This window comes from Heteronotia binoei, chromosome 7 (genome assembly GCF_032191835.1).
Source record: "Heteronotia binoei isolate CCM8104 ecotype False Entrance Well chromosome 7, APGP_CSIRO_Hbin_v1, whole genome shotgun sequence".
Classification (NCBI taxonomy): domain Eukaryota; kingdom Metazoa; phylum Chordata; class Lepidosauria; order Squamata; family Gekkonidae; genus Heteronotia; species Heteronotia binoei.
The window spans coordinates 43,647,898-43,660,345 of NC_083229.1; the positions used below are offsets into that span (position 1 = coordinate 43,647,898).

A 12,448-nucleotide genomic window follows, 5' to 3' on the forward strand; every position below is an offset into this window, starting at 1 on the left:
ATTTAGTTGTGTGTACACACAACTAAATTCCATAGGTTCAATAGGACTTTAAATAAGGCTACATAAAATTGCAGTCTTTGTTAGACCAGGCCAAGGACAGATTTTTCTGAAACTTTTCTAACTTGTCCTGTGGAAGCCAGATTTCATGCACAACTGAACTTCATAATTTACTTTCACCAGTTCATTGTCTTGGGGAAAAAACACTTACAGATTTTGTGTTTCCTTCTGATATCTCTTCTTCTAGTGGCTCAAGCTTTAGATCCTTGTCAACAAGATGAATAGGAAAGGCAAATAAAAGTACCATGGATTAGCTATGAGCATAGCCTTAAAATTATTGTGATGCTTTCAGAAAATTATTTTGTTATAGCTTATACTAAATCAGCCAGGACTGAAGTCTCGTTCATGGACAATGCACGACAGAAAAGGTGACTTTAATTCATCATGTTCATATAATTAAAACTAGCTTGCATTAAAACTAGCTTGCATGTAAATATCCAACATACATCAGCAGTGATGAATCCACCTCCTTGAGAAACCTAGTTGTAAGACTATTTGTTCAGCCATGTGATTTTGGAAAGGGAAAAAAAATGTGAGAGACTGTATACTTAAATACAATCTTGTGATTAATCCTGCCCTAACTTTATTAATGAACAGCCCATTGAAGGCCTGACTTTCAAGCAAGTGTATGAGCTTGGGGACCCTTTCAGACACCCTTTATGATCTGTTTTAGTAGCAAGTTGCTAATGGATTTTTTTGTTCAGTCCAGATACAACTGTTTTAGCAACTGGCTGCTAATGGATTTTATTTACCTGTTCATACAAAGCCATTTGTATCCTGTTGACAAAGCAGGGCTGAGCCATTTTGAGGGAAACCAGGGCGGGGGTTTTTTTGGTAGAAAAAGTCCAGCAGGAACTCATTTGCATATTAGGACACACACCCTGATGTCACCATTGTAGGGCTTTTTGTAGAAAAAGCCCAGCAGGAGCTCATTTGCATATTAAGCTGCACCCCATGACACCAAGCCAGTCGGAACTTCATTCCTTGGCGTTATGGCTCAAAAAAAACCCTGAGGGAAACTATTTCCAAATGGCTGTGATGTGCTGTTTAAAATGCCTGTAGTGCTTCCTACAATGCTGTTTCCCCCCCCACACACACACCACCCTTTTTCACCACAGTCTTTCTTGCCTCCCCCCTCCTTGAATGTTCTAAGTTGAATGCTATATCGCTAAAACAATATAGCACTTCAGTGAGACGCCTTGACTCCATTGAGATACTATTGGTTTAGTGCTATAGCACTCAACTTAGAACATTAGGGGAAGGGAGGAAGGACAAGGAAGATTTTGCAGGGGGGAAACGGCACAGTTTGAAACAGCCAGAGCACTTCAGAGACAGCTCATTAATGGGATGAAGTTTGCTATATGAAACCCCCATCCCTGTATCTCTTTCCTCGGAACCAGGCCAACAACGAACAACATCCAGCTAAGAACAGTAATGTGAAAAGGTGTCTGAATCAAAGAACAGATTTTTCCAGCTTCGTGCATATTTTCAGCTTCTGTTTCCAGCTGTGTATATACTAATAATAAATTTACATGGAGTCCTGTAATGACATACATGTAAAACATTTATTCCCATACATGGCCTTCAAGAAGTCACATACTTTAAATGTCTTCCGACTTAAGGAAACATCTACCTCTCTTCCCAGTTTTAAAAATGTACTAAACAAAAGGTGCCTCATATTTCTACCCAGGCTTGATTACAGATAATCCATGCAATTACACATGGGATAATTAGCCTCTTCCAGTGCCACAGCTATAAAGCAGATAGCAGGTGTGACACTGCAGGCAGGCTTCTTAAAAAGAGAACATGATATCCTGTGATATCCAAAGGCATTTGCAAGTGGCTGAATAAGGCATTAATGAACTAGGATTTGGTATGGTTCTGTAGCTGGAGGATCATTGCCCTAAATTAATTCATTTGCATGACTTTAATATTTTCAAACAAAGGGATTAAACAAAAATCCTGATCTTCTAAAATAGTTTCATTTTTTTAAAAAGCCTCTTAATAAATCCAAGACCTTTGGTGTTCACTTTAGGAGGATGGATTCAGATGACTAATTAGCAACCTATTCCTATTACAATAATCTCTTTGACAATGGAGCTTTGATCTCATTACTACCTATTATTCACATAATGAAACAGATCATAGATTTGCAGGCCACCATGTGATGAAAGGCAACCAAAATGTATCAGATATGTGGACTCGGCTTCAGTTAAAGAACAAGTGGAGTCTGCCACTTCAAGAGCAGTCAACTGGCAGAATTCATCCTTCTCCTTGCTGTGGGGCAACCACCTGTGCCATCATGCAAAGCAAACAGCCAGACTTCTCTAGAACTGCCCTTACTAACTACCCATGCTCTATTGAGCACCTCACTTCACAAGACTTTGAACCAAATAAAAAGGAAGCAAGAAATGATCAATGAACTATCCTTCTTTTGATGAAAAGAAATACAGAGATAGGGGTTGGTCTACTCGTATTCATCTCAGTCATGGGTAGGATGTGGGAGCGTTTAATTGGAACCACTTGCATTCTTTGTAGAGTACTGGAAGGCATAGTGCACACCTTCTGCTCCAGCCTGTCAATCAACTTCTGAAGCCTGTTTATCTGGGTCATCCACTGGTTGTCTTCTTCCAGCCAGCCTTTAGGAGACATAAATAATGAAAGTGAAAACATTGCTGAAAGCAAAGACTTCATCTATTTATTTTGATGTGTGCATTTCCATCAATGTGAGAACTTCCCAAGAGCTTTTAGCTGTGTTTAATGCAGTCAGTGTTCCTCTCAGCATTACTAATGGAGTACATTTTTGTTTAGGAAGAGTTTCCCACCACTCAAACACTCTTTATGAAGTGCATTTAGAAAGTCCTAAGCCTTTTTACTCTGCTGTAGTTTAGGCTCACTCCAATTTCTGTTTAATTGTGAAGGCAGACTCTTATAAAGCAAGTGATGCTGTCAAGAGATTCTCTCACAGCACATTATCCAGCTTCTTCAGGCACTTTTCAAAGCAATGCCAAAATGTCCCAAGCAGAAGGATGAAAAAGCACATCTGTAATGTGTCCTGAGAGGAATATCCGCTAAAATAATAATAACAATTTTTAAAAATAATCCAGAACAAGAGGTGGTGTTCTTCTCTTTTTGTGGGATGAGTGATATTTTTTTTTAGGAAGCATCCCTATGGACAGTTACTCTGATCTAAAGCATGGTATGTCCTCAGAATGCACACCTAGAACCAAGCCAGATTGTTTCTGTGGAAGATGGCGCTTTGTGTACATATGTATAATGGAAGAAAGGAGGGGGAGACTAGAAATCCAAGAGGGAGGGGAAAGAAGAGACTAGGAATCAAGTAATTCCCAAACAGACTTCTTTGGAGTTTTCTTTTTAAAAATTTATTGAGATTTTATGTATTTACTGCACTATTAAAGTTCAGCATGAGCAGACGGGAACCCCTCCCCTGGCCTTGCCCCACCCCCTCCAGAATGCCACTTTTAAAACATGTTTTCTTCCAGTTTGCTTCCACATGAAGATGCTTTCTTGAGCTTCTAAAAAATCAGTACAGGAATATGTCAATTACTGGGGGCTGAGTCCAACAGACTGTGGGGAGAACAGCTATGTGGATTCTCTGTGGACTATTTTTCCTGTATGGAAGCAACCCAGGTTGCAGCTCCAGAACCAGACATAACTCTTGCTGGGAGGAAAAATGGTGATGAACAAAAATGGATGGGAGGGCGGGATACAGGTGGGGACAGTTTCTATGCTCCTCTCTGCCCCAAAGTTACATCCCTATTAGTAGGGAGGAGGAGATGTAGGGAGCTGATTTTCAGTAGGGAATGGGCAAAACATTGTAGCTAAAGGCAGAATCATCTAGTTCAGCTTGACAATATTAAAAAGACCATTTTGCTCAAGACAACTTCCAGCTTTGCAAAGTGCCATGTTTTTGTTTTTTTTTAAATATTATTTTTCAAAATTCTTTACAGAAAAAGAAAGAGGATAGCATCAGAGATGTAGCCAGAACAGTGCGGGCTAAGCACATTATAAAATAAGTACAAAGTTCTGTATACCGCATATTCCTATAAAAACTGGTCATGGCTTGAGCTAGAGATACAAGATTTTCTTTCTAGAAAAAAAGTGTAGAACCTGATCCCTCTGTTATGTTGACATTTTACTGATACAGAATCCAGCATTGTTTCTGCCATTCAGTTATATACAATAAAGTTGTCATCACATGTCGTATTCTCAGATCCCTTTCTTCCCAATGGGAATCCAAAACAGCTACAGCATTCTCCTGTGAGGGAAGATTGTCCAATTCTTAAATATGTGATGAAGTTCTGCAAGTGGGATAACTGTGGTTACCCACTGCAGGCACCAGCCTCTTGTTTAAACTGGGCTCTCCATTTTTATTTGTACAATATCAGCACAAGAGAGATCTGTAGTCTCAGTGGCAGAGCACTGGCATGTTAACATTGCATATGAAGTGGAGTTATAGCTTCCCAGTTTAAAGAAAGCACTGGATTCATGCCAGCATCGTGTTGAAATCAGGCCCTGTTCTACTTCTATATATTGTTTTTACATATTGTTACAGTGCTTTATTCCTGCCTCCTAGTTCTTTATTTACAAATATACATTATTTATTTAGTTTTCACTATGCTAAAAGATACCAGGGGCTTTTTTTTCTGGAAAAAGAGGTGCTGGAACTCTCATGTGGGAAATGAAGGAGAAAAACACAGGTACTCCTGTGTTGTATACCGGATTCGCTACAAAGTGCTGGTAATTACCTTTAAAGCCCTATATGGCCGAGGACCTGCCTACCTTAGGGACCGCCTCTCCCCGTATGAACCCCAGAGAGCACTGAGGTCAGCAGGGAAGAACCTGCTGACTATCCCCGGGCCAAAGGAGGTAAGACTCCAAAGTACCCGTACTCGGGCCTTCTCAGTTCTGGCCCCACAGCTGTGGAATCAGCTCCCAGAGGAAATGCGGGCCCTGCGGGACATTGAACAATTCCGCAGGGCCTGCAAAACCACTCTGTTCCAAATGGCCTTCACCAGCTGATACTACTAAATTGCCAACTAAACTTACTGATGGAATAGCACTAAATGTATTAATGTTTTTAGAATTTTATGGATTTAATTAACTGTTTTTAAATGTTATTTATTATACAATGTATGTATCGAATTTTATGCTGTTAGCCGCCCTGAGCCGCTTGGTCGGGGAGGGCGGGATACAAATAAAATGTATCTATCTATCTATCTCCTCATGAACTTTTAAACATTTTTTGAGAAATATGTTTCCACGAAGAGGTTCCGGTGCTCTGTTCTGTCACGTTCCCCCAGGAAAAAAAAGCCCTAGTTATACAGATTCTGGGTTGTATCCCACAATTCCATTCTGCTAATGGTGGCATTTTCCTCCAACAGAAAAAGCTTTCCATCAGCACAAAAAACTCTTTATGCCAGCATAACGCTCCATCTGGTGGCAGTAAGTTTCACCATCAGCAGAACAGAGTCCCCATGTTCAGTCCAATTATTTGTTTACATTGCTTTCTAAATGTGCGTGTTCAATAAAAGCTTTCTTCTTAAAAAGAAGTCCGACTTTTAAAATATAGTTTTTTTAGATTGGGTAAGTTTCATTTCTCCCCAAAATAATGGTTTAAAATGAATGTAAAATAAAATAGACATTCTGTGGCATTGTAAAGACTAAGAACATTCATTCCAGCATGAGCCTCCATTAGTCAAAACTCACTTCTACAGTACAGATGTTATGAATAGGAAATGCAGCCTGTGAAGGCGAGGAGAGGTTAAAACAAGTCCTATTACACATAATAGGAATTAACCAGGTAGTTTCCTTTTGCATTTTGGGGTAACAGGTTTTGTCTTAATATTTTGTTCTTTTTAAATACACACGCACACACACACAAACAAACCATTACAGTTTGCCTTGTGGACCCAGATTGGGTTGAAAGACAGCATTAAAATGTTTTAAATAAATAAATAAATACATTATAATTATAATCAAGATATTGTCACTCAGGAGTAGGCTTCCCAATCCCCAGGTCCCAGCGGGGGATCCCCCGTTTTCACAGGCTTCTCCCCGCCCCCAGCCAGCCGGACGGGGGGGGGGGGGAACCCCGCCCCCCACAATCACCATGTAGTTTTAGAGCTCCTGCAGGTCCATTTTTAAAATATGTGTCTTTAAGGCTGAGCAGGAAGCAGGAAACAGGAAGGGCTTCAGAGAACAGCCTCTCCCTTTGTTTTGCTTTCGTTTTCAGATCAAGTAAAGTTCTGCAGGAACAAGACCCAGTGTGTGTGAGAAAGAGGGAGGGGGCAAGGCATTCCCTGGTTTGGAGGCCCTCCCCCCACTTTAGAAAGCATTGGGGGGGGGAGGAAATGTCTACTGGGCACTCTATTATTCCCTGTGGAGAACAATTCCCATAGGGAATAATGGGAAATTGATCCACGGGTATTGGGGGCTATGTTTTGAGGTAGAGGCACCAAATTTTTAGTATAGCATCTAGTGCCTCTCCCCAAAATACCCCCCAAGTTTCAAAACGATTGGACCAGGGGATCCAATTCTATGAGCCTCAAAAGATGGTGCCCCTATCCTTCATTATTTCCTATGGAAGAAAGGCATTTTAAAAGGTGTGCTGTCCCTTTAAATGTGATGGCCAGAACTCCCCTGGAGTTCAATTATGCTTGTCACACCCTTGTTCCTGGCTCCGCCCGCAATGTCTCCTGGCCCCACCCCCAAAGTCTCCTGGCTCCACCCCCAAAGTCCCCAGATATTTCTTGAATTGGACTTGGCAACCCTACTCAGGAGAATATATTTCCTGCTCACCATCAACAGCCATCACAATTCATAATCGTCTTTATTATTAATAACTAGCTGTCACCCTGCAGATGATAAAAGCAGACAAACTCAGACATTCTCAAACAAAGCAGAGGTCTTTGTCTAATTAGGTGGTCTTTCCAGGTATGCAGAAAAACATGATTTTGTAAATTAGCCAAAAGAAGAGGGGGGGAACCTGAAAAAGCAAGCCCACTGTAGACCACATATGTTTCAGAAGGGAGAGGATGTTGAATTAGGGTTGCCAAGTCTGTGTTGGAAAATATCTAGACTTTGGGGGTGGATCCAGAAGAGGGCAGGGTTTGGGGAGGGGAAGGGCCTCAGCATGGTACAATGCCAAAGTCTACCCTTCAGAGCAGCCATTTTCTCCAGGGAAGCTGAACTCTGCCAGCCTGAAGATCAGTTGTAAAAGCAGGAGATCTTCAGGCCCCCTCTGGAGGCTGGAAACCCTAAACTGAATATCACTTAAAGAAAAAAGAGAGAAGGGGAGAAACCAGCCTCTTTATTTCCTGAGAGCTCTGATAATCTTGGAAAGGGGAATTTTGCGAGATGTGATTTCCAAATTAGACTCTCTGAACACAATGCCCCAGGTACTCCCACTATATTCATTGCTGCCTTGGGGATTGTTAATAGGGTGGAGTGGCAGCACAGAAGTGTTTTAAATAAATATCTAGTGGCGGTTTGCATTATTCACAAAAGCAGCAAAAACCAGGCCTCTACATAACTGATTCCCCAGACAACACCAATAATTTTGTAAATTATTTTTTTTAAAAAAGACTTAGAACTGAGCATGTCTCTGGGAGGCATGATATACTAATAACAGTTGAATCACTTAAGAACAACAACCAAACAATGAGGAGAGTTGCCTCTATCGGCCTGAGAACATAAAATATCAGGCAAAGATCTGCACATATGTAGGAAATTTTCCAATTATTTATCTGTCCCCTACCATTCCTCGTGATTCCTTGTTCCTATAATCAGCAAACTTCATGGCCATCTGTATTCGCTATCACACATTTGATACAAATCAGTGGTGTCATCAGCTTCCAGTAAAAAAGGACTGTTGGAGTGGCGAGGAAATCTTGTTTCCCTTCATCAGAAGCTACAGCTTGAGCAAAGACTTTGGATCCTCTTTTTCATAAGCAAGGACCTTTTGCCCATTCCTTGTGCAATGAAATGACTGTCTGAGGAGGTACCTTATGTGTGGATAAGAGGAAAGGAAAGGTCCCCTGTGCAAGCACCAGTCATTTCCGACTCTGGGTGACGTTGCTTTCACTACGTTTTCACGGCAGGCTTTTTACGGGGTGATTTGCCATTGCCTTCCCCAGTCATCTACACTTTTCCCCCAGCAAGCTGGGTACTCATTTTACCGACCTCAGAAGGATGGAAGGCTGAGTCAGCCTCGATCCGACTACCTAAAAACCCAGCTTCCACCAGGGATCGAACTCAGGTCGTGGGCAGAGTTTAGGACTGCAATACTACAGCTTTAACACTCTGTGCCATGGGGCTCTTGAATTAAGTAGATAAGAAGGCCCATTAAAATAGACACAGGGAGATGAACAAATAGGGTTGCCAAGTCCAATTCAAGAAATATCTGGGGACTTTGGGGGAGGAGCCAGGAGACTTTGGGGGTGGAGCCAGGAGACATTGGGGCGGAGCCAAGAACAAGGGTGTGACAAGCATAATTGAACTCCAAGAGAGTTCTGGCCATCACATTTAAAGGGACAGCACACTTTTTAAAATGTCTTCCTTCTATAGGAAATAACAAAGAATAGGGGCACCTTCTTTTGGGGCTCATAGAATTGGACCCCCTGGTCCAATCGTTTTGAAACTTGGAGGGTACTTTGGGGAGAGGCACTAGATACTATATTGAAAATTTGGTGCCTCTACCTCAAAAAACAGCTCCCCCAGAGCCCCCAAAACCTCCAGATTAATTCCCCATTATACCCTATGAGAATTGATCTCCACATAGGGAATAATGAAGACGTTTCCCTCTCCTCCTCCCCCCCCCCCCTTTCTGGCAACTGAAGCGAGGGACTGGCCTTTCTACTCACGAGTTGCTGCCAGCTTCTTTACAGCAGCAGTCACACCATCCCAAAGTGGAGCCTTGCAATCAAGCCTCCGGAGGTGCAAAGGCACATGGTCCTTTGCAGGCGGGGCTTCTCTCCTCCCCCCCCCCCAGCCAGCTGACTGGGCGCGGGAAGCAGCTTGCGAAAAGGAAGAACGGCTGCTGCAACGGGGCTGGGTGGGAAGGGAAGGGAGGAGGAGAAGCATCGGGCATTGGAGTCCGTCAAGACCCGCCTGCGTTCGGCAGCCACCTCCACCCGCTCGCTGGCGAGCCAGCCTCCCTTCTCAAGATTTCCTTTGCCAGGCTCAGCACCTCCTCCCCGGACGACGCAAATGCTCCTTGGCGCCATTCCCCCCTCCTCCCCCCGCTTCCAGAGTTATGGAAAGCGGGAAAAGAGGCTGAAAATCCAGTATTCTCCCGCCAGGGCGGGAGGCTTGGGAAGGCTATGAACAAACAAAGCTGCAGTCCTGTTGCATGTATCACCTTTCTGTTTCTCCCCATTAGCCAGAAAGATCTCTTTTAAAGAGCTGCTTGAACCTAGCCCCACCTGGAACCAGCTCAGATTGTGCCACAGCATATCCATGTAAAGACAAACTCTTGCATTTGATGAATACAAAAAACAAAAGCAAATGCAAAAATTGCTGCCCTTTAGCTGGAGATGATGCTGTTGTTCCTTTGAGTATATATGAAGAGGACAGCTTATTTTAAGAGGAGGGCTGGACAGAAAGATGCATACTGCTAGGGGCAGTACTACAAGGGCAATTTCCTCATTCACATTTTAGGCCAACCTACAGCAATGGGCTGCCCAAGATTCCATGATTTTGCACATGGTCTCCATCAAGGCTTCGTAACTGTGCCTCATGTCCCAAAAAGAGGTCCAACTAGAAAGTAGTTGATACGGAAGGTATGCAAGTCACTGCTCTGTTGTGTTTTTTCAAAGCGTACATCTAAGATTGATTTTAGGGTTGCCAAGTCCAATTCAAGAAATATCTGGGGACTTTGGGGGTGGAGCCAGGAGACTTTGGGGGTGGAGCCAGGAGACATTGGGGGTGGAGCCAGGAACAAGGGTGTGACAAGCATAATTGAACTCCAAGGGAGTTCTGGCCATCACATTTAAAGGGACAGCACTTTTTAAATGTTTTCCTTCCATAGGAAATAATGAAGGATAGGGGCACCTACTTTGGGGGCTCATAAAATTGGACCCCCTGGTCCAATCGTTTTGAAACTTGGGGGGTACTTTGGGGAGAGGCACTAGATACTATATTGAAACTTTGGTGCCTCTACCTCAAAAAAACAGCTCCCCCAGAGCCCCCGAAACCTCCAGAACAATTCCCCATTATACCCTATGAGAATCAATCTCCACATAGGGAATAATGAAGACGTTTCCCTCTCCCCCCCCCTCCCATTTCTGGTGAGTCTGAAGCAGGGGATTGGCCTCTCTACTCACCAGTTGCTGCCAGCTTCTGCACAGCAACAGACACACCATTGAAGCCTTTCAAGTCAAGCTAGGGGTCCCAACCCTCCCGCCCTGGCGGGGGACCCCAGGATTTCCACCTTCTTCCCCCGCTCCCCCCAAAAACGGAAGCGGGGGGAGGGGGGAAATGGCGAGCCGCTGCCGCCCCCTCCCTGCCCAGTGAAGTCGTAGGCGGCGGGCCCGCTGGCGCCCAGCAGCAGGAGGAGGCGGCGGTGGCGGAGGAGGAGCTGTCGGCCGAGGGCCTCGCTGGTGGCGTTGGCGCAGCAGGAGCGCGGCGAGGAGATCGGGTGCTCCGGAGCAGCGGAGGCGGCGGAGCCAGGCGCGGCCCAGGGCGGTGAGGGAGCTCTTGAAGGGGTGCAGCACAGCCCCGCTAGCACCAGCGCGGCAGCGCCGGAGGCCGAGGAGGAGGCCTCGAGCCCCCGGCCCCGCTCTCCATGCCCGCGCCACCGCCCTGCTTCACCCAGGCCTCCAGCCTCAGGCGGCCGCCGAGGGGCAGGAAGGACGAGCGGGAGAAGGAGGGAGGGACAGCTGCTAGTGCGGCTGTGGCGCGGGAACCTGCGGCTGCAGCGCTTGTCACAGCTTTGATATTGGCTCCACCCCTAACATCTCCTGGCTCCACCCCCAAAGTCCCCAGCTATTTCTTCAGTTGGACTTGGCAACACTAAGTCAAGCCTCTGGAGGTGCAAAGGCACATGGTCCTTTGCAGGCTGGGCGGGGCTCTCCCTCTCCCCCCCTTGCCAGCTGACTGGGGGGTGGGAAGCAGCCTGGGAAAATGGAGGAAAGGCTGCTGCGATCGGGGCTGGGTGGGAAGGTAAGGGCAAGGAGAAGCTGCTGGGATCGGGGCTGGGTGGGAAGGGCCGCCATTCCCCTCCTCCCCCCCCCCGCTTTCCAGATTTTTGGTGAGCGGGGGGGAGGAGGCTCCAAATCGGGGGGCCCCCACCCAGGCGGGGGATTTGGGAAGCCTAATTGATCTTGATGGTACACCTAAAGATGAAAGTGTGGCTGCAACAAACAAGTGTTTGAAAGTAGCTGTCATACAGGTTCACTGCTCATCAAACTGCTATGAATGGCAACAGCTCCCGCCAAGGGGGCAACATTGGATTTGTTCCTGCACAATGTGTGCAAAAATGACCCAATGTATCTTTTATATTTTGCTAAAAATTAACTTCCTGTTTCACTTTACGTGTCTTATTCTTGTAGGCTGCCATTTAAAGAAACATGCTTGCTTTTCATTTGTGCATTTTAAAACAATGGAAAACAAAACATGCAATTTGTGTCTTACACAATGTTACCTGAGTTAAGAAGTGGGCTGACTGGAGAAAAACTGTTGTTCCTCTGGAGTCTTCGACCTGAACGTCTTCCTGGTTGCTGAATTGTGAGCACCTCTGGCTTTGCTGGCACTTGTCTTGAAAAAAATGAACATCTCTTTATTCTGATTCTATTTTCAGCCATTGGCTGAGCTACTGCAACTTTAAGACCATTCACAAACATTGTAACTGCTCACTATAGAACACATAAGTTTTTATACATACACACACACAAAGTACTGAAGGAATTAAAAACACAGGGAAGTCAGAAAATAAAAGACAAATATAACTAATTTCTGAGCCTAGCTATGCATTGAGTATAGTTTACTGAGTCAGTATTTAAGACTGTAAAAGAGATTAGGTTGAGAATCAGTATTCATATGCTTAAAACTGAATTGGAACCACAGTTGACATCATTTCCCTTTGGATGGGTGATCTCTGATTATTACCATCCCCATAGAAAAAAAACCCCTCAATTAAAAAAATGCTTTTAGAGGCAGAATTCTGCTTGTCTAAGGGGAGCTGAGGCTTAGCATCACTTGTGAATTTGAACCAGTCGTTGGAGGTTAGCTTTGAAGTTGGCCTTTCTCAGTGAGCTGTTAATGAAAAGCCAAACTAGACAAGAAATAAATTGTCTAACATGTTAACATTTTCTAGATGTTGCTTAAGATTGCTCCTTATTAGGCACTTTCCTGTCTGAATGGAAGTGTA

At 44.5% G+C, this 12,448-nt stretch overlaps 1 protein-coding gene across 1 annotated transcript in view; it reads right to left on the bottom strand.

Moving 5' to 3' along the window:
- Positions 1–12,448, bottom strand: part of NECAB1 (N-terminal EF-hand calcium binding protein 1) — a 90,100-nt gene that overhangs the window by 10,382 nt on the left and 67,270 nt on the right. Inside the window, exons 7-9 of the mRNA XM_060243526.1 lie at positions 11,723–11,835; positions 2,620–2,696; positions 209–262 (exon numbers count right to left, since the gene is read on the bottom strand). Coding sequence (XP_060099509.1) covers positions 209–262; positions 2,620–2,696; positions 11,723–11,835 — 244 coding nt within the window. The remainder of the gene's footprint in view (positions 1–208; positions 263–2,619; positions 2,697–11,722; positions 11,836–12,448) is intronic.